The sequence below is a fragment of the Anser anser genome (assembly GCF_964211835.1).
Source record: "Anser anser genome assembly, chromosome: 2".
NCBI classification, from domain to species: domain Eukaryota; kingdom Metazoa; phylum Chordata; class Aves; order Anseriformes; family Anatidae; genus Anser; species Anser anser.
This window is the reverse complement of record NC_139721.1, coordinates 102,751,997-102,777,900: the sequence shown is the minus strand read 5'-3', so window position 1 is coordinate 102,777,900 and position 25,904 is coordinate 102,751,997. Positions and strand designations below refer to the sequence as shown.

At 42.4% G+C, this 25,904-nt stretch overlaps 4 protein-coding genes across 8 annotated transcripts; 2 read left to right on the top strand and 2 right to left on the bottom strand.

Annotated features, from left to right (window-relative positions):
- Window positions 1-1,711: 1,711 nt before the first annotated feature.
- Window positions 1,712-4,001, bottom strand: MRPL32 (mitochondrial ribosomal protein L32). Its single transcript, XM_083825643.1, has 3 exons — window positions 3,836-4,001; window positions 2,977-3,158; window positions 1,712-2,308 (listed from the first exon to the last, which is right to left on the bottom strand). Exons 1-3 carry the CDS (start codon window positions 3,942-3,944, stop codon window positions 2,054-2,056), a joined length of 546 nt encoding a protein of 181 aa, XP_083681769.1. The 5' UTR covers window positions 3,945-4,001; the 3' UTR covers window positions 1,712-2,053.
- Window positions 4,002-4,151: 150 nt separating this feature from the next.
- Window positions 4,152-10,303, top strand: PSMA2 (proteasome 20S subunit alpha 2). The gene is made up of 8 exons (XM_083825641.1): window positions 4,152-4,307; window positions 5,907-5,983; window positions 7,209-7,341; window positions 7,719-7,841; window positions 8,204-8,285; window positions 9,281-9,354; window positions 9,755-9,812; window positions 9,895-10,303. The coding sequence occupies exons 1-8, from the start codon at window positions 4,267-4,269 to the stop codon at window positions 10,009-10,011; spliced, it is 705 nt and encodes a 234-aa protein (XP_083681767.1). The 5' UTR covers window positions 4,152-4,266; the 3' UTR covers window positions 10,012-10,303.
- Window positions 10,304-13,737: 3,434 nt separating this feature from the next.
- Window positions 13,738-18,385, top strand: LOC310894940 (UPF0415 protein C7orf25 homolog). 5 transcript variants are annotated; one of them, XM_083825640.1, is made up of 2 exons: window positions 13,738-13,776; window positions 16,815-18,385. In XM_083825640.1, the coding sequence occupies exon 2, from the start codon at window positions 16,831-16,833 to the stop codon at window positions 18,091-18,093; it is 1,263 nt and encodes a 420-aa protein (XP_083681766.1). In that variant the 5' UTR covers window positions 13,738-13,776; window positions 16,815-16,830; the 3' UTR covers window positions 18,094-18,385. The 5 variants fall into 5 exon arrangements, with proteins under 5 accessions (XP_083681766.1, XP_083681762.1, XP_083681763.1 ...); XM_083825636.1 differs by having other exon boundaries at window positions 13,755-13,887; XM_083825637.1 differs by lacking the exon at window positions 13,738-13,776 and adding an exon at window positions 14,142-14,298.
- Window positions 18,386-18,679: 294 nt separating this feature from the next.
- On the bottom strand, window positions 18,680-24,519 carry LOC310894944 (uncharacterized protein). Its single transcript, XM_083825644.1, has 3 exons — window positions 24,258-24,519; window positions 23,787-24,050; window positions 18,680-22,173 (listed from the first exon to the last, which is right to left on the bottom strand). The coding sequence occupies exons 1-3, from the start codon at window positions 24,313-24,315 to the stop codon at window positions 22,169-22,171; spliced, it is 327 nt and encodes a 108-aa protein (XP_083681770.1). The 5' UTR covers window positions 24,316-24,519; the 3' UTR covers window positions 18,680-22,168.
- Window positions 24,520-25,904: the final 1,385 nt, after the last annotated feature.

Here is a 25,904-nt window from a genome sequence, read left to right as displayed (position 1 = left end):
GCACGAATGCAATACTACCATGAGCAGTGTGGCTGTGAAATGAATCATTACCCAACTGTGACCCTGCAAGTACCTTAATACGTCTAAATGTTGGCACAGCCTAACTTCACTCATGTTTCGTAAGAACATCTTCACTGCTTCACAGATACTGAGTCAATAAACGTATGCTCTATACTGCCAATTGTAATTATTACTCCATTAGCGGAAACCACGTCCTCTCTTGTGTTTGGAGATAAATAAATATGTATGTAAATAACATCCCTGTGTGTCTGAGAATTTAACCCATGACTCAACATCACAAGATATTTTTGCTTATTTCTCCACAGTCATTGTCAAAACCATATATATATAAAAAGGGACTAAGACAGCACTGTATAATTGGTCCTATGATATGCAGACAAACAAATAAAACAAAAAACATTCTCCCTAAAATACATACACACCTTTCCCTTGGAACAGCAGTGTATCAGCTTGGCTAATCTCACCTCCAGTATGTCAGTCTTATCCTTTCCAGCTCTGGAAAAAGCAAGCCTTCCACTCTGCATCCTGCTTGCCACTTTTTATTGACTTCAGTTCTAACTAAGAAATGAGAAACAGATAGGACTGGGACAAATCCTGTTTGGACAAATAGAAAAGGACTTATGTTGTTTGCTTGGATACTATCAGCTGAATTGCCTCAATTTATACTTATCAACATTCATTATTTCGATAGACTATGGAGGACATGTAACATCGCTGCTAACATCTGTTCCTACTTTCCAGACAAAACATGGAATACAAAGTGAGAAAAGAAGTGAAGCCTGTCAGCACACCCTAGCCCAGGCATAATTTTAAATAGGCTCAGCCATGCTCAAGAGAAGGCTATTCAGGAAAGCATGGTCCTGCATCTCCTTCTGCATTCCTACTCCCCACATTAACAGTTTTCAGACCCTGACACAAGCTAAGCCACAGGGAGCCAATAAAAAAACAAACCGTAGAAAACCATTGAATATTTTTTTATCAGCATAGATTCCCAAAACAGGAGAGTACAGGGTCAAATAGGTGACTAATTAAAACTAATCTTAACCTCTAATGCTAACGGTTTACAGCTAGGTGGCTAAAACTGAAGTGGAAACACACAGCTAGCTGCTGTGGCTGCAGCACTGGAGTAAGTACCCATGGACAGCAGAGGGCAGAGCTATCCCCACTCAGCAGAGGACACAAAGACAGGAAGTCACGCTGTTCTTTGCGGTTTTCCAAGCACACACGTTACTGGGAACGGCTGCAAATAATCAGCTTTGACCCTCATAAAACATAAAACAGATTTCCGGTCACTAGGTCTCAGTTTGCTACTTCACTAAAGGAATCACTGATTTGGTGGGGGAGGTGGGAACAGGGTGACTGTCTTTCTTTAAAATAGATTATTTGGCATCCTGACAACAGAGAGAATAACCGTCAGTGTGGTACCGAAAGAGCAAAGACCACTTGTAAACAGTGGTTTAGTTTTTTGAGTAAAACAGACCACTGTTTTACTCAAATAACAATGAGTATCTCAAACAGCAGCATTCTGGAGAGATCCCAGCAGACTCTATTACGAGACATGGAAGTTACCAGATAACTGCACTTTTCCTCAGATATATCCTTTGTACGTAATCAGCCTTGGTTTAAGTGGTGGTGGTGGTGGTGGTGTTTTTTTTTAAGATCAGCAGCCAAAACCAGAAAGCAGATTTCTCTAGGAAACTTTATATACTTTATTTTACATCCACAAATGCGAATGTTTTTCCCTTGTTAGGAAAAAAGAAGTTATTTACAAAACCAGCATATATTAACATACAAAGTATTCACTGTACTGTATGCAGATATCCAAATCCAAGACAGGTCCTGACTCCTCTTTCACTGTTGACTGCTATGGTGTATCACTGAGAAGCATTTCCCACTGCATGCTATAGAACAGCACCGTGTGACATAAAACATGATTTGAGCAGACTTCCCAAAAGTTCATACATTTTTTCATATCAGCATTGATTAAACAAAACAAGGAAAACATTCTTGAAAAATATGAGCTTTCTCACTGTTAATTTTGAGTAAACCACGACGGACGCTTCCTGGCTCTTTCAATGATCCGCTTGCCTTCATCTTTTTCTGTGGGCTTTTCCCCCTCATACAAGACTACAGTCTCTACAGTAGGAGCATTAAATGGTCCTCCTTCCTTTTTACCCATTTCCTTCCGTATCTGCCGAGTTTCTTCTTTGACCTGTGTGTAACAATAGCTACACAGGACATGCTTCTCTTTCAAGTTTCCACACTCAGGGCAAACATCTATGTTTCTCTAGGAAAAAAAAAAAAAGAAAAAGAGTGAAAAATAGGAAATTTTACAATCTGAACAACAAAAAAGAAACAGGGAGCAATCACAAGGGATTAATAAATATGAAATGAAATACCAGGAAAAGTCAATTGCCTTTTCAGAACTTATTGTTTTATCCAAAGTCCTTTTTTCAGCAATGTATTGCTATATCAGATGCTTACTACAAAATAGCCCATGAAGTCAATATGTAAATCATTATGCCTATTGACATTTGGAAGAATAAAGGCCTATCAAGCCATTTAGATGCACAGAAAATATAGATATTTCCACCTATAGTAGCCATCTAGCTAGAATCCACATTTTGTTGATTTGCACCTAAAGTGTCACCTGTTATTTAACCACAGGCTACTGTCACACAGGATGACTGTACATCAGAGTACTTTTAAAGCGATGATGTCTTTTAAACTTATTTATAAACAACTTCAGAAAACTTTCTTCAGTCAGTACTGGCCATTATGATTCTCTCAAGTGAGATTATATATGATATATATGAGAATGAGGAGACGTGCAAAGGATTCTGTAAGCGAGATTAAAAATCACTGTCATAAATCGTACTCAAACATGTTTGTTCACCGTTAATGAAATTACTTGCACCGAATATGGTGGAAAGCACACGTAAAGTTGCTGATTACCTTTATTTTTATGAGATTTGTAGGATTTCTCCGCCTGCAGCGGTTCACTTCAATGGTACGCCTTTTCTTGGGCGCTGCCATCCACAAGATGCTACCCAAGAGGCCTGGCACCTCACTGCCTTCTCTGGGGTCTTCTGCTGGCTCTGGGAGACATGTGGGACCTTGGACAGCTAGCGCTGGCCCTGAAGGACAAAAAATCAGAGAATCGTTAAGGATGGAAAAGACCGCCAAGATCACCTGGATCAACCATCCCCCTGCCACCAATGTCACCCACTAAACCATGGCCCTAAGCACCACGTCAAACCTTTCCTTGAACACCCCCAGGGACAGTGACCCCACCACCTCCCTGGGCAACTCGTCCCAATGCCTAACTGCTCTTTCTGAGAAGAAATGTCTCCGAATTTCCAACCTGAGCCTCCCTTGGTGCAACTTGAGGCCATTCCCTCTAGTCCTATCTCTAGTTATCTGTGAGAAGAGGTTGACCCCCAGCTCCCCACACCTTCCTTTCAGGTAGCTGTAGAGAGCAATGAGGTCTCCCCTGAGCCTCCTCTTCCCCAGACTGAACGACCCCAGTTCCCTCAGCCGCTCCTCACAGGACTCGTGTTCCTGGCCCTTCACCAGCTTCCTAGCCCTGCTCTGGACACGCCTCAGGGCCTCGATGTCCTTCTTATAGTGAGGGGCCAAAAAACTTGAGGTCCTATCACTAGTTATCTGCGAGAAGAAGCCGGCCCCAGCTCCCACAGCTCCCCCTCAGGTGTACGCAAGCCCCCGGTGCACCCAGCTGAGGTAACGGGGCAGGACCCCTCGCAGCGCCCTCCCGCCTCCCCCAGCCGCCGCCGTGTAGGGGCGGTGCGCGCACCCCACTGCGGCGCGCGTGCCCCCGGCGCCATGCCGCGCAGCAGCCGGCCCCAGCAGTGCCTCAGGAGGCCGCGGAGCCTCAGCAGCGGAGCGCCGCGCAGCGCCGCCATGCCTGCAGCAGGCGGAGAGGGAGGAGGAGGACTCTCGCGCCGCTGAGCCTCCTGGGAAAGCGAGTGCGGCGAGCGCGTCTCGGCGTCACAACGGCGGGGGCCAGGACTTCAAGACCCAGCATTCCCCGCGGCTACCAGCACGCTGACGGGGTAAGCTGGAAGACTTCAACCCCCAGCATGCCTCGCGGCGAGCCTCATCTCTAATCGCCCCCCCCGTTCCCCGCTCCTTCGCCAATCAGCGCTGCCGCCGGCGGGGCGGGCGGGCGGACCGCGCTTGCGCAGAAGAAGCGGGCGGAGGGGGAGCTGAGGGGCTGGCCCCAAAATGGCGGAGCGCGGCTACAGCTTCTCCCTCACCACCTTCAGGTGCCCGCCGGGGCCGCCCGGGACGGGACGGGACGGGGCAGGCGGGGGCGGGCGGGGAGCGGGAGCACGGGGGGGCGGCCGTGAGGGGCAGGAGGCCGCAGCGGGCGTGGGAGGGCCGCGGCCGGGCTTTGCAGAGTCATGGCGGGGGGCCCGGGGATCTGGGTCGTGTGGGGGCGGGCGGGCGGGGTCACCGGGCTGCTGCCCTCTAAATGTTACCCTAACACACGCACTTGGGGTGGACTCAAGGGAAAGACAGCTATTGTCCACGTCCATGAGGCTGTTAAGTTACCGAGAGTTACATTATAAACGTGCAAAAAGAGAAACTGAAAGTAGGCCTGCGGGTTTTGGTGAAGTGCCTCCTTAATCTCGGGGGGCAGCACCCTGTGATTGCAAAGCAGCTCACTGAGGTGTCGTTGTGGTCGAGCCAGCGGTGCAGTTCGCAGTCTGAAAGGGGTAAAAGAATCTTCTTCATGGATGCATTCAGCCCAGCGTACCGAAGTGTGTTGAATCCCTTATTAGCTCTTGGAACTGACTTCCTAATGGAGATACAAGCTTCTACTTTGCAGAGGTGCTAATGCTGTGAAACTATTTGGTTTTGTATCCATGTGGAAGAGATACCAACTGCATACGCTGTCCCTCATTTGCATGTTTCATGTGCTGAGAATAATTTATTTCAGCTTGTGCTAGGTTTTAAACTAGTTTGCTAATGTTGTGGATGTTTTGATTCTGGTATGGGAAACTATTCTTCTAGTCCATTGGTATTTTGTGAGGGAGGAGCTAGAATTATTGCTGTCACCTGTATTTACATAGTGTATAAATAACTACGCTGGTTATTGCATGCTTTGTTTTTTCTATCTTCTCTAAGCACAGAAGTGCATCTTCTTGTATTTTGCGTGTGCTTTTACTAAAACAGAAGTGTCAGAATTGTTTGTCTAATGAGCGACTGGCGCTGTGCTGTCCACTTCCATGGAGATAGAGCTTGCACCCTGTTTTGGATGAGTTACTTTAACAGTCTGACACTTGCCGCTCTGTTTGGATGGTTCTGCATTTGTTAGCAGAACAGTGTGGATCATTAAAGCAAGATGCAGGAATACATGGAGGTGGAAGAGGAACTGTTTCCATCTTGTGTTGTTGACCTGTGGCACGCTCATCAGTGAAAATGAATAGCCGTGGTTTGCTTGTACCTTTCAGCAGTGAATGTCACTGTCTTGAAAGCTCTTGCAAACCACATGTATAAGGCCATTTCAGTGGAAATTCGTTACATGCTGTGAAGATTCCCCCAGCAAGTGAGAAACTTGGTTAAAATGGTACAGAGTTGGAGAACTGCATTGCAATCAGTACTTCCTACCCAAGATGCATTAGTTTTTATTGGGGTTATAAGCAGGTGCTGTGTGAGTGTCACAGTAGTGTTATGTGGCAACCTTTTAGAAGAACCTGCCTGGTTCTTTTAAATGAATTTTATTTATTTATTTTTTAATTATGATTAGAGTATGGAGATGCTAGGTGTGAAGAGGTTAAAAAAGAAAGTTGACATCAGATCACCGCAGGAAATATTTGAGCCTATCAGAATTATGTTATTTATTGCATTTTGCTTTTTAGTCCTTCTGGGAAACTTGTTCAGATTGAATATGCTTTGGCTGCAGTAGCTGCAGGAGCTCCATCGGTTGGGATTAAAGGTATGTTGAGAACATAACTACGTTAGTGGGCAGTTCTACCATAAAGAAGGGGAACGTAGAGCTTAATTCTAGAAGATTCACAGATTCACAGATTTCTCTAGGTTGGAAGAGACCTCAAGATCATCGAGTCCAACCTCCGACCTAACACTAAGTACTCCACTAAACCATATCCCTAAGCTCTACATCTAAACGTCTTTTAAAGACCTCCAGGGATGGTGACTCCACCACCTCCCTGGGCAGCCTGTTCCAATGCTTAATAACCCTTTCGGTAAAGAAGTACTTCCTAACATCCAACCTAAAACTCCCCTGTCGCAACTTTAGCCCATTCCCCCTCGTCCTGTCACTAGGCACGTGGGAGAATAGACCAACCCCCACCTCTCTACAGCCTCCTTTCAGGTAACTGTAGAGAGCGATGAGGTCGCCCCTGAGCCTCCTCTTCTCCAGGCTGAACACCCCCAGCTCCCTCAGCCGCTCCTCGTAAGACTTGTTCTCCAGACCCCTCACCAGCTTGGTCGCCCTTCTCTGGACTCGCTCGAGCACGTCCATGTCCTTCCTGTAGCGAGGGGCCCAAAACTGAACACAGTACTCGAGGTGCGGCCTCACCAGAGCCGAGTACAGGGGCACAATCACTTCCCTCGACCTGCTGGCCACGCTGCTTCTTATACAGGCCAGGATGCCGTTGGCCTTCTTGGCCACCTGAGCACACTGCTGGCTCATATTCAGCCGACTATCCACCAATACTCCCAGGTCCTTCTCGGCCAGGCAGCTTTCCAGCCACTCATCTCCCAGCCTGTAGCTCTGCTTGGGGTTGTTGCAGCCCAGGTGCAGGACCCGGCACTTTTTTTTGCTAGGGTGATATTGCTAGGGTGATATTGGGGAGACACAACTGGTAGAAATAAACATCTTTGATTTGGAGTGTTCCCTGAGTAAATAACTCCAGCTGTGTATATACATAGATATTACACGTAAAGTTACTTCAACTGCTCAATTATTACTATGTGCTTTAGAAGCTTTAAAATGGGATGGTGGGAGCTGTGCTGATTATCCAAAATGGGAAACAATATGTTGGGTGGGTTCCTTAAATAATCTCTGTTTAACACGATTGTAAACTTGAAGATTTTTTTAAAGGGAGATGCAAAATTATTTGTTCCAACAAACCTGTTCTGTTCTTCAACTGCTTTTTATAATTTTATTTTAATATGGAAAAAATCTTGTTCCTTCCTAGCTGCAAATGGAGTGGTGTTGGCAACTGAGAAGAAGCAGAAATCCATCCTTTATGATGAAAGGAGTGTTCACAAAGTAGAACCAATTACCAAACATATAGGTTTAGTGTATAGCGGTATGGGTCCAGATTACAGGTATATAAAAAAATTTGCTTGGTCATCATTTAGATATATTTTTCTAAGCATATGGCATAATATTATGTTGTGTTACACTGTATATGAAATTTACTTTCTGTTTAAGGTTAACTTAATATATGAATTTCCTTGGCAAATACACTTACATCTAAAACATGAATGTGGAATCAACAGCAATGTAATTCAACCTTAGTTTCAATTTAAGCACTTCAGAGATTACCCAGTTGATAAAGATAACCCAATATGATCTATGTTTTCGTACATTGGTTTTATGTCAGATGTGTAATTCCTTAGCATAATATTTATTATCATTTTTCAGTTCTAATTGTAACAAAGAGTTGGATTTTTTGATATAATAATTTTGTCTTTGTTTTTAGAGTACTTGTGCACAGAGCCCGGAAGCTGGCCCAGCAATATTACTTGGTTTATCACGAGCCCATTCCAACAGCTCAGCTAGTACAAAGAATTGCTTCTGTGATGCAGGAATATACGCAGTCTGGGTATGCGGTTTTCTGAAGTTTGAATCAGGTTAGAAAGATTGGGTTGTTTAAATGTAAGGTGTGACAACTACCTGGTGATTAATTTTTTACGTGATAAAAACGCGGGTAGTGTTTTGCTGGAGAAGACTCACAGAAAGTGGGCAAGTGAGAGGAGCGCTAACAGACTGGGTGGGATAGTCATCGTATCTTGAACACAGACATATTGACTAGTCAGTCATGATCACAGCAGCTCTGGGTTGTTGGGAGGCCTGTGGGGGAAGGTTAACACATCCAGTTGGTGTTCACTGAGTAAATTTATAAATTTTATATGCCAACTGTGAGGCATTTTTTGTTTTTTTTTGTTTTTTTTTTTTTGCCTGTAGAGGTGTTCGCCCGTTTGGTGTATCACTGCTAATATGTGGCTGGAATGAGGGGCGGCCCTATTTATTTCAGTCAGATCCATCTGTAAGTATCTTACATTTGTAAATTCTACTGTTTTTTTATGACATCTAAAACTTTGTATGTGCTTACAAAATACTTTCTGTGATGAGAAGAATGTGGAACTAGAAAAAAAGATCCCTTATCCCAACTTCAGAAGTCAGAATGATTCTACTTCACTAGGTGTTGAGATCAAGCCTGGAATTGTGGCTGCAGTGCCAAAGAAAGTGTAGGAATGTAGGAAGTGGGTAGCATGTGCTCGTTCTGTGTCTCCATGTTCTGAACTGCATGAGGAATAGCAGCAGTTTTTGAAAGAGATCCCCATCCCTTTTCATCCTTTCCTACCTAAATAAGTTTATTTACTGCATTAGAACATTTTAAATAAAATTTACCCTTTGATGTCTCTGAGTTATAGCACTTCACATCAAAATAAAAAATTGGTTGCTCTACTGATGCTTGATAAGTTTCAGAAATTTGAGCTGTTACGTGATGTTAAATGTAAAAAGCAAAATGCAGGTTCCGTGTATAATCATCTTGATGGAGGCATAGAACTCTTGATGGTCTTAGTGCCATAGGGGAGAATAGGCGTGATGGCTAGATAACGTACTAGTAGGTAAGATAAGCTGGGTGTAAGCAAGTTGTTCATACAGTCTTTAAAAAAAAAGGGGGGGGGGGGGGAGGGGTGCGCCTAAGGAAAGAACTGACTGTTCATACTCAAGTGTGAGCATATATTTCTGTTCAAGAAATCCCAAATCAAACTATATCAAACTATGCTAACACCTTACTAAGTCCATCTTTCAAAGTGGCGGGAAGATGAAAATAGGTGGGACTCTATACAAATGTTTTATACGTTTTCATAGCATGTTTCCATATCAAATTTGTCTGAATGTGACCTAAAATAAAGTCATATATTGTCATAACATCCAATATTTTCATAATTGCTTCTGTTTTTTTTACCATGTAGTCAAATGTGTTCTCTGTAACTCAGTCAAAAACAATTCAATGGATTGTTGCTTTTACAGGGAGCTTATTTTGCTTGGAAAGCAACAGCGATGGGAAAAAATTATGTCAATGGGAAAACGTTCCTTGAGAAAAGGTAATATATTTGATACGTGTCTAAAAGGATACTATTTGTTTTGTTCACATTTCAGGTAAAACAGATGAACCAAAAAATAATAATATTTTTAAATTATCAGAACAAAGTTTTAAAATATTTAAGATATGATGCTTCTAATTTCCTTATATAAGTATGCACATGAAATTTTCTTTATGTAGACTTCTGTGTGTATGATAAAATACTCCACTGCAGAAAACAAAATATTAGCATATCTGCAGAACAAGTAGTGAAATAGATTAATCTTCAAAATCAGTATTTGTAATTTTTAAAATAACAGTATTTACAAATACTTTTTGTATGAAAAATTTAGCAGTCTTTGGGTTCTTAGAGGCTCTGGGCGTACTGTCCCATGTTGAAATACATGATGATCTTTTTACAGATACAACGAAGATTTGGAGCTTGAAGATGCCATTCATACAGCTATCTTAACACTAAAGGTTAGCAAAATAGTTAAGAAACGTGTTTCTTACTGTTATGACATCGTTGCCGTGATTCACTGAACTGTATTTCCTTTAACAGGAGAGCTTTGAAGGGCAAATGACAGAAGACAACATTGAAGTTGGCATTTGTAATGAAGCTGGTTTTAGGAGGCTAACTCCAACTGAGGTTAAGGACTACTTGGCTGCAATAGCCTAGTAGAAACCAAGCAAGACTGTGTGAATTCACACAAAAGTCTTTTTAATTTTGGCTCCTTAAATGTTTTTCTTTGCAGTTTTTGCATACTTATTTCTACGTGGTTTGTCTGGACAGATTTTTTTAAATATCATGGGTGCAAATGCAACGATCTTAATATTGTAATACACGGAATCTTATTACAGGTAGTTCTTTCCCTTGATATATGGAATATTTGTACACAAAATACTGTACAAAATGTAAATGAACACTTAAAAAGACTAAAGAATAAAATTTGAAGGCCACTGTTCTGGGGGAAGGTGTCTGTGTGTCTTTTAAATCATAGTTTGTTTGTTGACATAAAGCTGAGGTTTTGGTATCTTTATCATTGAGGAAACAGAGTTTTCCACATACTAGCCATCATGAACTGATTTTAGACCTTCTTTTAAAGAACTTTTAAATTCTGAGTGGACAAAAGATTTTTTTTCACTGTGGAATTGTGTTTTGAATTTTAAGTAACTTCCAAAAATGGGTTGTTCCGACGTAAAACATCGTGTACCTTTACAAAGATGCAGAACAGTCTTCCATGTGGGTTATAAAATGTGATCTACTTTAACAGCTCTGCTCTTGAGCCTCTAGAATTGTCTTGGTCTTTATGTCTCAAGTATTTATTTTTTTTACTGGGATAATTTCCATGACCATAGACATTGAAATTTTTCAATCCTGTAATGCTGTTAGAAATAATGGAAGCAAATGCTACTGACTGAATACTAAATGCAGTTATCAGCATCAGTACAAAACAAATAGGATGTACAAAGCAAAATGAGAATATGTAATAATTTATCCCTTGAATTGTGCTGAAGTGTATTTCAGCTTGCAAGATAACTAAAGGTGCAGCAATGAAAAGAGCACTTAATTTATGCATGGCTACTTTTAAAAGTACAGAACTAGATGCTTGAACGTTATTTGTGGGTGTACGAACAGATACATTTTTTTACATGCTTAATGTCTGTAAGGTTATATAGAAAGGAAAAACCATAAGAGGATAAATATAAATACTTTTTTAAAGCAGAAATCTGGTCTGCAGCCATTCAACAGTTACTGGTAATGAAGTGGAAGCTGGGATAGCTGGATCAGTCTGCTCCTATGAAAGGCTAATCACATATGGGAGCAGCCTGACAGGTTAAATGTTAGCTAGCCATTAACCAATGAAGAAAATAAAAAGTATGAGTTAGTCTGCGGAACGTGATGTATAAGCTAATTGATCTGTTCCATGTTGATGTTATGTTATCATTAGGCAAATAAGAATTTCTGAAGCATGCCCTCAATTAAGTTTTATTTCATAATGTTAAAAATAAAAACTATGTACAAATGGTTTCTTTTTTTTTTTAACTCTGAAAACCAATCCATTCTCTGGTTATTCTTCTCAGAGACAGTGAGCAGCTAGTCAGAACTGGAACTGGAGATTTTATATTGCTAGATTCTTAATTTAGGTTTCCATAATAATTCAGAAAAGCAGAATGCTATTTGAATATTTATATTCCTTCAGTCAATTTAGTGCTATATGAATATTTAATGGAGTTTTGTATTTGAAAAAATGGCATTAGGTACCTCATCAAATGGTTAGCGTGCACTGAACTAGTTTAGATGCTTCCTCTAAAGCAGTTTGAAGTAAAAATCAATCATGCTATCTCACTCCCAAGACAGTGATAATGAATGGGGCAAACAAAAAAATGTTTTAATTTTTTTTGGGGGGGGAGGGGGGGGAATCATATAATTGAACAACTCTCTATAGAATCTCATTTCTATAGGTGGTGAAGGGATGTGAAAAGCAGGTTTCTTCTGTCTTTTCCCATGGTTTAATGATTAAAATGTAGTAACTGATGGAGAGGTGGCTCTTGGAGCCTGGAGGAGCACAATACCCAGCGTTACCTTAGCTCAGAAGTGGGGGTTTCTAAGAAACAACTACAGACTGCTGGCTTTTAGTTGAAAGAATGATTTAGTTAGGATAAGCCTATTAGATCTTAAATGCTAATAATTTTATCGCTGTCTGTGCAGTTTTACCACCAAACTTGTGCTCTGAGTAAGGAAAATGCTGTCTTTTGGACGTTTGATAATTGGTATAGAAGTGATGGGTGATTTTTGCCCACTTTCCGCTGTCCCATTAGAACACGCAAACGGGAATGTTGCTGGTTTTAATTCCCATCTTTTATGGGCCAATACTTTAAATGGGTGGCAGCGTTAAGTTAGTATGCTTGTCAGATACTCTGAATTTTCCTCATGTACCTGATTGCCTCAGTGCTTTTAGGAATCTAAACAGTTTGAATTGGTAAAATAACGTGATTTATTATAAAACAGTTGCACCTTTTCCTCTTGAAAACAAATAGAAGTATGCCTTGAAAAAGATGAGAACACTGTCACTAGGCTATCATAGCACTGTTCGTTAGTACGTAATCTCCTTTTGTAGCTAAAAAAAAAAAAGCTTCAAAACAATGAGCAGTCACAACTTTTAGGGTGCTTTTCTTGAGTTTACTCTGAGGTATGATTTCAAGTCTCATTTCTGTGGTAATATTTCATTGCTTGTTGCTTCATGTGAAATGGAAAGCATAGGTTTAACAGTTTATTGGCAGTGGTAATCGTTTTGACGAGCCACAAAGTTTGTGGTAGAGAATGATGTTTTTTTACACAGTTCAGAAATAAGTCCTGAAGTTCTCTGATACACATAATAAGCCACATAATAAGGTGTAATTGTAAAGAATAGGTTTAACATTTTGACTTTGTGTGTTATTTGCAGTGCTAGCTATTTATTTTGTGTGTGTGTTAGGCACATAGATGTTAATATTCTGGGGAGGGTGGTGTGATTTAGAGTGTTTGTTTTGGTTTTTTTTTTTTGACTGGTTAATCCTAAATTGAAGAAAATCATTGTCATACTCAGATGACTGCATTTGTAGAATAGTGACTAAATTTTATCTGTTATTTAAAGGGAACCTTTAAAATGCAGGAAACTGTTGTCCGTAGGTTTGTGCCCTACAAAACTACTTTACATCTTCTTCCACTCTTCTTCCCTGTAATTTTAGAAATAATAAATTTAATTTGGAGATGTACTTCTCAAATAATAAAATTAATTTAGTTGTGAGAGATAGGTGCAACAGAGTAGCAAACTATATAGTGGTTATGGCTATTTTCAAAAAGTGCTTTTCTCTGATATTAACTTTGTTTATTTTTTGTAAAACTTACTGTGTAAAGAGAGGTCAAGGGGGAGTAGTGTGGATAAAATTCATTAATAAGATGACAATGTTATTTTAAGATCTAGTCATATTTCATGGTCAGTTTATTTATTTATCTTGTTCTTAATGCAGTCATCTGAAGAGACACCAGCCAGTTGAACTAACGTTCTTTGATTTGGATTTGCCTTGGAAGGTGATCTGCTCTGAGGGAATTAAGATAGCATGACACTGCTGTGAACACAGTTTCCTGGGGCTTTATTTTGCTAGTATAATCGGGATTTAAGACCAAAATGTCCTAAATGCTATCACCATTTCAATGAGACTGTTACTTTGAGTAGATAGAAGTTACACGTGCAGCAAGCCCTTTAAACTGTGCTTTTGGCTTGCTGTTGAGTGGCAGAGTGGTGAAATCACCTGTTAGAAATGGCTGCTCCCTGTAGGCTATCTGCAATGAATTATATCAACAGCAGCAGGTGGGGCGAAGGCAGTACCACTGGTGCCGTAGCACAGAGAAGGGCCGGAGGCCGTGTCAAGGTTGCTCAGTGGGTGAAGAACCACGCAGGTGGGCGGTGACTCAGGGCTAGGAAGGAGTGCTGCTCGGCACCAAATGCCTGAGCATGGAAGGAGGGTTGCTCACGCTGGATGCTATTATTGGAGCTTCATGGACTGAAAGGTGGTTGCTTTGTCCCTACTGAAATTAATAGTCGCTCCATCGGTTCTGAAAATTAAAGACCAAAGCTGACTTGCTGCGAGGCGAGCTTGCTGCCTGCGGCAAGCACCAGAGCAAGCAGCTGCAGGGGCTGAGCTCCAGAAGCAAGGACTCACCACCTCGTGCTCACGGAGCACCTTAAATAAAACCTTTAGGGGGAAAAAACAAAACCCAACCGCGGCCGAGGATTTTCCCCTCCGCCTGCGGGCGGGCTGGGGCCGGGGGCACGGCGAGGCGGGTGCCGCGGCTGTCCCCGCCCGGCCGCCCCGGGGGAGGCGCGCTGGGGCCGGGCCGAGCCGAGCCGTGCCGTGCCACGCTGTGCCGTGCCGGGCCGCCTCCTGCCACCGCCCGGGGGAAGGCTGCGGCCGCCGGGCCGTGAGTACGGGCTGCGGGCGGCCGGGAGGGCGCGGGGAAGCGCGGGGCGGCGAGCAGGGAGCGCCCCGGTGCTGCCGGGGGGGACGTGGGGCCCGAGGGCAGCCGGGCCCGCCCTGCCGGGGTCGGTGCGGCCGCTGCGGGCGGGGCACGGGGGCGCCTCCGTGCCGGCCTCCGGTGCTGCACGGCTCGGCCCCGCCGTGAGGGGCCGGGTGCTAGCGCTGCCCGCACTCAAGATGGCGGCGCGACCGCCCCGGCGCCGCTCTCACGTGATGGCGGCGGGGGTGGCAGGGGGGCGCCCTCAAATGGCGGCCGGCTGAGGGGACGGCTGTACCCCAGGGGCGGCAGCCATGGCTCTTTTCGTCGAAATTTTTGTCGTTTAAAAACTTGGCAGCTTCGTTTTGAGCACTTAGAAATTTGTAGAAGTTGCAACTGCTGTGGTGAGCATTTGCAGCTTCTACAAACTTAGTAGCTGCTGTGGTGAGAGGTCCTGAGGTAGCATCTATGGGGTTTGACTTGTTCCTAAGAACAAACTAGTGGCAATGGCATCCCACTGAAGGCAAACCTACAATGAACTGCTATTACTGGAATAAATACAAAACATAAAATACCCAGCGATGTGACCTATTGCTGCCAGTGCAGGACAGGATGAGCAGGGAGCACTCAGCGCCCCTGCCTGCCCTCAGAGGCAGTCTGTGGAAGCCGGGCATGGGGAAGGCACTTCATGCAGGTCAGACCTTCACCCCGACAGTGTGCCTGTTTGAATCTCAGAGCTTGTCCTGTTTATTAAGAATCGTGTGAGGATTTCAGATGCAACAGCTGGCAAACTCTGCAAAACCACGTGTGGTGGTGTGCCAGCTGGCCGTGCAAGAGCAGGGGAGGACTGGAGGTGGTTAGTAGTGAAAGTACCTTCACAATGGTGCCGAAGCATTACTGACAAAATTGTGGGTTTCTTGCTCTTGCTTGGTAGCCCTGAAGGTTCAATTTTGGGGCACTGGGAAGAAAAAGCGTTGCAGTGACACATGAGAGGTGCCTCAGGAAAGTGCCAAAGGAAAAACTCTGCCTTGTAGTGCCCACAAGTTCTGCCTGCACAGAACGGCTGCAGAGGGCAAGAGGTGATCAAAGCAAAAGTTTCAGAAGGCATGAGCTATGTTTAATTTCTACATAAGTGACTCAGAGCCAAAGGTGAGCCAGAGTGCTGTCCTGGTAGTAATAAGAAAAAGATTCACTTTAGGCAGTGAAGGGATTAAAAACTGAACCTGCCTGGTTGGGATTTTGGGGGGGGAAGGACAGAGTTAACTGGTGTTTTCTGACCCTGAAGAGAGTCATTAGGTCACGCTGGAAGACCTTAGACAATTTGGTTGACAAGAAAGGGAAGAGTTTGGTGATATTAATTATTGAATGAGACAGTAGGAGTTCATAGTAACTGTATTTTAATTGTGCGTAATACAAATGTGATTTACACTTCATAATAAAGCCAGGTTCCAAAGCAGTAATGGCAGAGCCTTTTATAGGACCCAGGCTGCATCCTTTTGCTCGTCTTCATCTGAAGTCTTTGTCTTGTCTTTTAATACCAGTTTACTTCAAAGTGCAGTTTAGGTAAAAATTACTGGCAAATGTGTTAATACTTGTAGTTGGGAGTGAAAAAAGATTAATTTCACTCTTCATAGTGGCAATTACTGCGTGTCTTTTGGATTTTTTGCTGTGGCATTTAATCCTACATTTTTCAAATAATTAAGCAATTCCTACAGTTATCCTTAGGAAGACGTACTGAGTAGTGTTGATGGGACAGGAATGAATTTATCTGATACTACACAATAAATCTCTGTTAGAGCTAGAGAACAGAAATTTCCAGATCCTCCTGGCTCTAGAATTATAAATTATAGTTTGTCATGATGCTGTGTAACATTGAAGTTTTGCCAGGGGGTTGTTAGTGGCTCATTCAGGGGATTGCATAGTGTAAGCTGGAAGTTGGAAAGGATAGAGGTGTGCTACTCAGAATTGTAAAATACAATGGGCATCTTATATACTAAGTAAAAATACTAGCTGTGAAGCGGTCTTAGTAAGTCTGTAAGCATGGTAGGTGGCTCTTATAATGGTAACTGTTGTGTGACGAAGAGAAGAGATTTGCTTATGGCATTAACAGGATTTCTAATTTTGCTCTGAATGGCAACTTCTGCAAATGAACTTTGAGAGCTGAGATCTCTTTGAGTGGCTCTGTGACGGGCTCAGATGTGAGGCGAAAGAAACATGATCTTGCAAGGTGTCTGTGGAGACCTGAGTGCTGCTGTTCTTCCTTGCTGAGAACTCAGATCTTTTAATTTGGATCCCCAGAGGTGAAGGCGAGGAACCGAATACTTTGGTGGGACGTGGGTGGAGGTTCCTGATGCTTGTGCTTCAGGGTATATGTAGCTGTTGCATTAAACCTACTGCTAAGTTCCAATGTTTACTGTTGCAAAGACCTCTTGATGATTCTTAACCATGCCATAACAGTCCTCTCTTTTGCTTTTATCTGATAGGAATAATGTTTCCAACATGTCTGTGCAGACTCTGCTATGTGAAAGAATTGCTGTTGCCAAAGAATTGATCAAGAGAGCAGAAGCCCTCTCCAAGTCCCAGAAAAGGAGAATAGAAGGTGGGGCAAAACTATGTGGCAAACTGAAGGCTGAGTTAAACTTCTTACACAAGGTGGAGGCAGGGAAGGTGGCCATTAAAGAATCCCATCTGCAGAGTACAAACCTTACCCATCTCCAAGCCATTATCCAGTCAGCAGAGAACCTGGAGGATGTTGTTAGTGTCCTCCATGTCTTTGCTTACGAGGATAGGTTTGGAGACAAACAGACACTGGTGGTAGATGTTGTTGCAAATGGAGGTCACACATGGGTGAAGGCCATCGGTCGGAAGGCCGAAGCCCTGCATAACATCTGGCTGGGGAGGGGCCAGTATGGTGACAAAAGTGTCATCGAGCAAGCAGAGGACTTCCTGCAGGCAAGCCGTCAGCAGCCAGTGGAGTACAGCAATCCCCACATAATATTTGCCTTCTACAACAGCGTGTCCAGTCCTATGGCAGAGAGACTCAAGGAGATGGGAATATCTGTGCGAGGAGACATTGTTGCTGTGAACTCGCTGGCAGAGCCATCTACAGAAAACCAGCACCTAAGTGCCAGTGAGTCAGATGAAGAAGACCTTGAACTCCTGCAGGTGACCAGAGTAGACCGGGAGAATTTAGTGGCCAGCATTGCTTTTCCTACTCAGATCAGAGTAAATGTGTGCAATAGAGTTAACTTGGACATCACTACCTTGATAACCTACGTCTCTGCTCTGAGTTACGGTGGCTGCTACTTCATCTTCAAAGAGAAAGTGCTAACAGAGCAAGCAGCTCAAGAAAGGAGGGAGAGAGTCCTGCCTCAGCTGGAGGAGTTCATGCAGGGGAAAGAGCTCTTTGCATGTGAATCTGCTGTCAGAGATTTTCAGTCCATCTTGGAAACGCTGGGAGGACCTGGGGAGAAAGAGCGAGCTGCATTGCTTGTTAAAAGAATTAATGTGGTGCCAGATCAGCCATCTGACCGTGCCTTAGGACTAGTGGCTAGTTCAAAAATCAACAGCCGTTCTCTAACCATTTTTGGGACAGGAGATACTTTAAAAGCCATCACCATGACTGCAAATAGTGGTTTTGTGAGGGCAGCAGCTAACCAAGGTGTCAAGTTCAGTGTTTTTGTGCATCAGCCTAGAGCATTGACAGAAAGTAAAGAAGCTTTTGCCACACCTTTACCAAAGAGCTGCCCACCTGATAATTGACTGAAAGTCATTAAAGGAGTTGGTCACTGAATGTTGCAGATGCTGCAGTGGAGGCATTTGGAGAAACAGAAGAGTCTACCCGTGTATCAGTGAAAACAGTAACTGTAGCAGTGGAAGGGTTCCCCAAGGGACTTGCAATATCTTTACTCAATTCTTGTTTGTTTGTTATTTTCTTCAGCTGGCTGTTAATTTATTTGCTAAGGTAATGAGATTTCAGTGAAAATCATCGATTGTCTTACAGTATATTAATTGTATCCATCCCTATTAAAAAAAAAAAAACAGTTAAAGCACAGTTGCCATTGTTGTTTTTGTCCTCTTCAGAGAGAATAAAGTCAGCACCTTACGAGGACTTCTGACTTTGTCTGTGGAACATTTATCTTTTATTTCACTGGTCCTATTCAACTGAATTCTTTGTTGACTCAGAGGTATCTCATGTAGAGATTGAGCCCTATAGAAGAGAGAAGCTTTTTAACTGCTGTTATAATTACTGGTTTTACTCGAAGTGTAGAATACGTAACAATGTCTTTTTTTTTTCTAGGAGAGAGTTGTTTTTCTAATGTTGTCTTTCTAATATTTTTCAGTGTGCTGTAATGGCAGCGTTATTTTTGTTAATAATTTGCCTCAGGTTCCCAGTGGAAAATAATGAGATGTCAGAGTGAACCTCTTGGCCCTGAGCTATACATTTTATCAGGTCAGTGAAAGAGACCTACTGAATGTTTTATAGACTGTTGTTCAACAAGATAGCTTTATTGTGCAGCACACAGTTCAGATGAAGAACATTCTCTCTCCCATTCAGTCTAAACTTCTTTCTGCAACAAGAAATGGCTGCAGGGCAGCCCATAGCTATACTCGCTGCCTATCCTTTGCCATCTCCAGTATTCTGGTGTGCTCCAGCACTGGTGTATACCAGTGGCGTACCAGCAAAACATATGTCTGCTTCTTCCAGTCAAGCTAGTTTGATTGTTAAGGACCAAAAGTATGCTTTTTTTTTTGTGGATTTGACTCTTGCTGTGGTCTGTTTTTACGATGAATGTAGGAGTTGTCACCTGTATCTGCATACTGTGCATCTTTACCTGGAACTTTTCATAATGCAGAGGGCAGTCTGTCCTTTTACAGGTGTTCAGCTTCACCTGCCCCTCATTTCAGCCAGTCACTGAGGTAATTCAGGGTTTTAGTTAAGATGGGTGAAAATGGATTTTATTTTTTGCTCTTTCAGTCTTCTACCTGCCAGTTTCACAGGTATTTCTTGGTGAGTTCTAACAAAGTAACTAGCTTTTTCCTCTACTCCAATGCTGTATGACAAAACCTCGTGACAGGATAGGTGACCAAATGTATCTTTTAATTTTCCTTAAAGTTCTTCTGAAGGGAATGGAGGACCAAAGGAGTGAAACAATATAAATAGTACAATATTTTGCCTGTGCGAGGGAAATGCAAGTCTACCTCTGTAGCTAACAGCACAAGTTTCGTTGCGCAGGAAGTTAGGGAGATAGTACTTTGTCATGGTACGATGCATTTATTACAGTGATATAAATGACTGGCAAGAAAGATGCGTTTTCCTGCCATATGTACCCTTTTCTGGACACCATTCTACCGAAGGAGGTGTGAGAATAGAAGTGGGAGAGGCCATCTGGAGCATATCAAAGAAGCTTGTGTCTCAAAAGTGTACTGTTTGGTATTAGAAATCCGGAAAGAAGGTACAAGAAAATTGATGAGTAATTTATGAACAATAAATTTCTTTTTGTTTGCAGCTCAGAGCTTTTAGAGCTAAGGTCCCAACAGACAGTTTACTATTTATCATGGATTAACGTGTTTTACAGTCTTACAGGATATGCTTAAAGCTAACTACATGGCATCGGTGCACTCCTGCATGATAATTCATTATGTTTATAAAGAACTAATCCTTTGTGTTGTTTAAATCATTCCTAAATTGCTTGCAGCCTTCCTACCCGTGGTGATGAAGGTTTTAAACAAGTAAATGTGAGAAAGCTGCTTTATTCCACTCCCTGTCGTAGCTCTAAGAACTGGGTTTCCAGTTTTTTTTTTTCCATATCCAGTTCGACACTCACAAGTAGCCTCTCGGGCATCCTCTAAAGAGTTTTTTCCAAACCACAAATTTATGTACTGATGGAGAAGGAAGGCAGAGACCTGTATTTGTACCAGGCAGGAGACCCGGAGGAGGTATTGCAAAGCAAGTAGCCTCTGTACTGCCTAGATGAGAAGTGAGTAGCACTGCTTGCTGTAGTTCTTCGCTCGTGGCTGACTCGTTTTGTACCAGCATTAAGTGCAACTCTTTAAAAGTTGCTGTATGTGGAGCCATCGTGTGGTGATGTTCTTCATTACCGGTCATTTTTCCCTGCTTAATCAATACCCTATTTATTTTAGAATCGGTTTTCTTTCTCTTACCAATTTCTGCCTGCCATCTGATCAGTTTTAAGAATCTAGAAATTACATGTGTAATGCTAAGTGACCTGAGGTATTTTTAATTGTTATTTTGTGTCTCTGTGCTGCATGATGCCAAGTTCAGAATGTGGGCTTTATATTTTTTATATTTCTGCCTTCAAAAGTGTTCTGGCCTGTTGGTCAAGCAGAATTGCAATGCTTCCAGGCTGTAAGAGTTGTTTTACAAGGTGAACCCTGAAGTTGAATGCTGTTTTGGGACCAAAATGTGTTTTGGCTGTAATATTTGGTGTATTTTTTATTGCTTTCTAAGGTACTGGCGATTGGCATATGTTAAAAGTTAACTGTGTTCCAGTTTGTTGCATTTAAAGAGCTTCTGTTTAATTTTACAAACAGGGCATTAGAGGCTGGACTCTCCTTAGAGATTAGACTCTCCTTACAACTTTACAAATAAGTGATTAGAAGACACCAAATTATGTTTGAAAATGAGCTGAAAAAAACAGGAAATTCAGGACTGCTTATTGTTTCTTCCAATATCACACCACTGCGTTGTCTACACACCAGGCACTTGAGGGTATGCAGGCTTCTCAGTTGTTGCGGTGCTTTTTTTTTTGTTTGTTTTTCCATGAAATTTTTCAGCACTAAGCTCCTTAGCAAAGAAAGATTCCTAAACAGTTTTGGAGAAACTTATTCTTCTGGCACTTTTTTTTTCCTTCTTTTTTTTTTTTCCCCCATTGCAATTTTCATTATCTGTATGGTTCTGAAGTCTCTGAGGAGAGCCAGCATCTCTGTTCTGTGCAGCACTCAGCCTCCTCTCTTGGCTCAACAGTAAGAATACCAAACAAGAAATTCTGCAATTGATATCAGGCAGTAGAATATGCATGGATATTATACGAGAAATGAATTGGTAAGATAATAATATGTTCATGTTTCCAATTTATGTCGTAATCCACAGTTTTATCAGAAGTAAACTTTTGGACACATCTGTGTGTGTTCAAAATTTGCAGATAAATGACTTGTTTGTCATTGTACCTGCAAGCCATGAAATCCCTCAAAGATAGTTTTGCATGTTGTGTAAAAGTAGTATTCTAAGGTACGATAATGGGCTAAAGAAAGTCTTGTTTTTAAACTGTCTCCTTCCACAGATGATGCCTTCAGCAGACTGTTTTAAGTCTGCTGAAACCTTCTGGAGCCTGTCTGAAAAAAACTTTCACAATCCTGTTCCTAATTCCTGTAGGTTTGGTCACAACAGTAATAAAGCAAGAAAAAACAAGCAACAGTTGATTGAAATAAGTTTGAGAGGAGACCTAGGAAATTGCCCTACAATCAGTCTCTTTCTCACTTTCTTTTTCTCTCTATTACTTTCTTAACAAGGAAAGAACATACAATAATAACAAAGCATGCATTTGCACTGACATTTTTATTGCATATTATCATGCAAGCAAAACAGCACAGGTCAACTATGATCTAATTAAACTGTTAAAGTAAGCACGAATTTGATGGTGTTCTTGGACTGAAGGCTATGGATGCTATTTACCAATAGCTGTGGTTTTACAAACTGCAGTGAGTTCTGCCCTGTCGTCCAGCTTGCTGCAGGCACTGTGTGTTCTTCAGCGGTGATGTCAACTCTGCACGTAAGTGTGGCTGTTGCTTTTCCATCAGGATTTAATGTTGCAGATTATTCTAGAGTAAAAACAAGAATGGCCAATATAAAACTACTTCACTGTGTGACAGAACAGCTTGGAACTGTGACTTTGGGGCTTTGCCAATTGTATATTTTGAACACCTTGGAAATTAAGATTGTTCCTACATAAACTACTGTGCTTACTAAAGAACAAACAAAACCTTCCTCAAGAGTTCATTGTCCAGAAGATTCTTCTGTCTATTTAAAAAACCATTATGTCTTACATAAGACAGTTCTATTAAAAAAAAAAAAAAAAGATTAACATCTGGTAATGAAGCTGTGTCCCTTTATTTGTTAATGAGGCTGAGCGCATGATAAAGCAACTCCCTGTGGTAGTGAGAAAATATGGAGATACAGGGCACGGCAGTTTACATTGCAGTGTACGTACCGAAATCTAGGATCTAGAGGAGCAAGTAATAAGTAGTATTTGTTAGTACTATTGAGCACGAGTGCTTGATAGTGGTTTTCATGTGAGGTTCCTCATAATCATTTAATGAAGTGTGTGAGGTCTCAACACTGTACTGTTGGTAATGGTAGTGATGGTGATGGTTTACAGAGAGCTCAGGAAGTTCTAACCTAGTGCTTCCTTGTTATGTTTGTGGTAGTAGAGCTGACTAATTTCAGGGGTTGCTCCATTTTCTGAAACCACACTGGAAGTGATTTCTATACCTTCAAATTTTCTTAACATAGGTGTCATCCAAAATGCTGTTGAAGTAAGTGGGAGAAAAATAGCAAAAGCATTTCAAAGGGAATGTTTTCAAGGAAAAAGACATTCAAAAGATGAAGCAGCTGATGTGAACAACAGTAAAGGAATATGGAAGGTTAAGTCAATGTCAGGTCATCTCGGTAGCCAAAGTAAAAACGTAGAAATTAGGAAGAGTGGGGGGAAAGTAGTTCTTTGGAGTGTCTGCTTCCACGTTCAGTGCCCTGCTGTGAGCTCTGGAGGAAGCTGTCGGTAGCTCTGAGGGACGAATTGCAGAGCCTTCAGATATAACACTCTTGGAGATAAGATCTTTGGGTTATGTATTGCACACCCTCCGTGTAGGCAAGAGCTCTGTATGGATGATATGACAGAACCTGTGCTGGTTTGCAGTCACCAAGTTTCTGACTCTTCAGGTTTTTCTTCTGTAGGGGATAGTTTGTCCCACCGTTATGGAGCTGAGGTTCACCAGAGTGAGATCTCACTCAGGCAGACCACAGGCCTTTGTAATAATGAAACTCAAACATATACTTTTTCCATGTTAAAAATGCATTTTTTAAGCCAGTACTGACTTAATCCACAAGAGCAACCTCTTTCATGAAGAGGGCAAGTGAGACCTTACTTAACATACACCTGCTAAATGCAGTCATACCTAATAACAAAAATTGTCTTAAGGATTCTAACCTTCCTCTCCCATTACTAGCAATTTATTCATGTTTTGGAAGAAGAAAAGCAAGAGTTGCTAGATCTCTGGCATGCTAGAGCCCCTTTCAGAAATAGACTACAAGGAAAAGCACTTTTTTTTTTTTTTTTTGTACTCCTGTTAGTGCAGGAAAGGTAGGAGTGCTGGAGTAACAAAAATAAATGAGATAACAATAACATGAGAACAATCAAAGATGAAATGGGTCTTACTGGATATTTCAGTGGTTGACTCCTGGGTTGGTTCTTTGCTTGGCTCCACGTTTGGATTAGGGGTAGATTCAGTACTGGGCTCTCCGCTCATCTCCCAAGTGTCCTGTTCACCTTCTTGCACTCCGGTGTTCCCGGTTTGCTCCATGCCTTCCTCCTTGTATGGATCTCTGCTGTATTCCAGGGGGAGCTCAGTGCTTGGTTGCACACTGGGATCTCTGCTCTGCTCCACAGTCGTTTCCCCAAGCACAGGGGTAACAGGGGTACCTACAAATAAAAGGAATTTACATGGGTGAGGAGACCTGTGAAAAGCCAAATTACTTGTAGGGTTATTGAAATGTACATAGTTGCTCTTCTGGATCAGAGATGCCAAGCAGGAGTTGGGGGATGGAAATAAACCTGGGAATAAATCCACTCCGGAATTTGAATCTCATTTCAAATTTACAAAGATTGATCTGCCAATGTTTGACTCACCTTGTGCCATTAGCAGGTCAACCAGAATCAGAGCCAGCAGTGCTGAAAGGATTGTCATCTTCAGTGTGGTTTCCTAAAGGATGCGTTGAGCGCAAACGTTTGGAGCAAAGCTCGAAGTACCTGGCCGACAGAAAGCCCTGGGTATTTAAAGGCAAGCCCACACCTCTGTGCAGTTCGGTGTCTTCCTGAAAATAGCAAGTTTCAAAAAAAAAAAATCCAGATTGCATTCTTAAAATGAATTTAGGACCTGTCAGGGAGCGTAATCAGTCAATTCCTGCCCCTTGCTGCAGGGAAAGATAACCTTTATTGCCAGCAGTGCCGGACACTGCGGGCTGAGAGGTGGGGTGGGGGTGGCCGAGGCCCCAGACTGCAGTCACACCAAGAGCGGTGTCACTGCATGCTGCTGGCCAGGCTGGTTTCTCCAGGCAGTTGGTCTGGCTGGTTTTCAATGAAGACCTTCAAAAATCCTTTGATATGACGCTTGACAAATTGAATGTGCCTCAAGGGAACAGGTGAAAGGTGGAGCGTGACTAAAAAACGTGCAGCTGGCTTCTGTGACTAAGGAAGTAACAGCAGCATTTTTGGATTAAGGCTGGATGAGTGTTTCACTGGAAAACCTTCCTTTTTCATTGTTCAAAACTTGTGTGTTTGTGCATGTGTGTATCCAGCCTACGATATCTCAGGGAGTATCTCGGCTCAGAAGGAATGCGTTTGAAAGATTTGGGCAGAATGAGACAAATCCCCAGGGAGGAGCCAGCTCTTTTGTGTGGTTTAATCAGTGGAGCATGGTCATTGCTCCAGTGATACTGAAAGTCCATTTCTGATGCTGAGAAGTCGCTCTGTTTGTGTGTGTATACAGATCCTCATGGCCTTCCCCATCCTTCCTCACCACTAACCAGGGGAAGTGGGTCATGGCAAGATGCTTCGAGGTTGTGGGGGATGTAACAAGGTCAGTAATGCTTTGGTGTCTGCTAGGGCAGCAGCAGACCTCAGGCCCGTGTGGTCACCCCTCTGTGACAGATGAATTGTGGGCCTGGTTCTGTATTTTACATTCATACGAGTGAGTGGTATAATTATAACTAGCAATTCTGCAGTAATTAGCAGAATTAGGTTAGTGTCAAATCAATGTAAAGGAATTCAGAATCTGGCTCTTCAAGATTTTCTTTTTTTTCTACTTCCATGATTTCACTTGTTTAATATTGCATCAACTTAGTTTTTCAGCACTGTGTTTCTTTCAAGTTGCTTCCACCTCTAGGGTTTGCCTGAGGCATTATTCTTCTAATCAGGCTTCTTATGGTGCAACAGAAAGATATTTTTTTTCTTTTTCTTGACGTGAAAAAGAAAAGCTAATGCCCATGAACACCTACAGATACATGGCTGCCGCAAGTTTCTCTTGTGTTGCTAGTTTTAATTAAAGGTTGATGTGTAATGTTTTTTATTAAATGTGAATGGAAGAATTTGTCAAAGACTCATCCGTAAGAGGTAATAGAATGATGCACAGGTCAGAAATCTACAGATAATTGTCTGTAATTAGCAGGATTACTCAGTATAGACTATGAACCTTTCCCCCACCCACCCCACCAAATGCTTTTCTAACAGAGTTGTCTTCAAGGTGGACGTGCTATTTGTGGAGGAAAAGCAAATGTG

What these genes read in the sequence shown, in the direction of transcription:
- MRPL32 (XM_083825643.1), bottom strand. Translation starts at nt 3,944, where the DNA reads ATGGCGGCGCTGCGCGGCGCTCCGCTGCTGAGGCTCCGCGGCCTCCTG. An exon ending in GGCACGCGCGCCGCAGTGGG is followed by an intron (nt 3,159 to 3,835) that starts GTGCGCGCACCG and finishes TTTGTCCTTCAG; the next exon opens with GGCCAGCGCTAGCTGTCCAA. An exon ending in CAAATCTCATAAAAATAAAG is followed by an intron (nt 2,309 to 2,976) that starts GTAATCAGCAAC and finishes TTTTTTTCCTAG; the next exon opens with AGAAACATAGATGTTTGCCC.
- PSMA2 (XM_083825641.1), top strand. Translation starts at nt 4,267, where the DNA reads ATGGCGGAGCGCGGCTACAGCTTCTCCCTCACCACCTTCAG. An exon ending in TTCTCCCTCACCACCTTCAG is followed by an intron (nt 4,308 to 5,906) that starts GTGCCCGCCGGG and finishes TTTGCTTTTTAG; the next exon opens with TCCTTCTGGGAAACTTGTTC. An exon ending in AAAACGTTCCTTGAGAAAAG is followed by an intron (nt 9,355 to 9,754) that starts GTAATATATTTG and finishes ATCTTTTTACAG; the next exon opens with ATACAACGAAGATTTGGAGC.
- LOC310894940 (XM_083825636.1), top strand. Translation starts at nt 13,832, where the DNA reads ATGGAAGGAGGGTTGCTCACGCTGGATGCTATTATTGGAGCTTCATGG. An exon ending in GGAGCTTCATGGACTGAAAG is followed by an intron (nt 13,888 to 16,814) that starts GTGGTTGCTTTG and finishes TTTATCTGATAG; the next exon opens with GAATAATGTTTCCAACATGT.
- LOC310894944 (XM_083825644.1), bottom strand. Translation starts at nt 24,315, where the DNA reads ATGACAATCCTTTCAGCACTGCTGGCTCTGATTCTGGTTGACCTGCTA. An exon ending in TGACCTGCTAATGGCACAAG is followed by an intron (nt 24,051 to 24,257) that starts GTGAGTCAAACA and finishes TTTTATTTGTAG; the next exon opens with GTACCCCTGTTACCCCTGTG.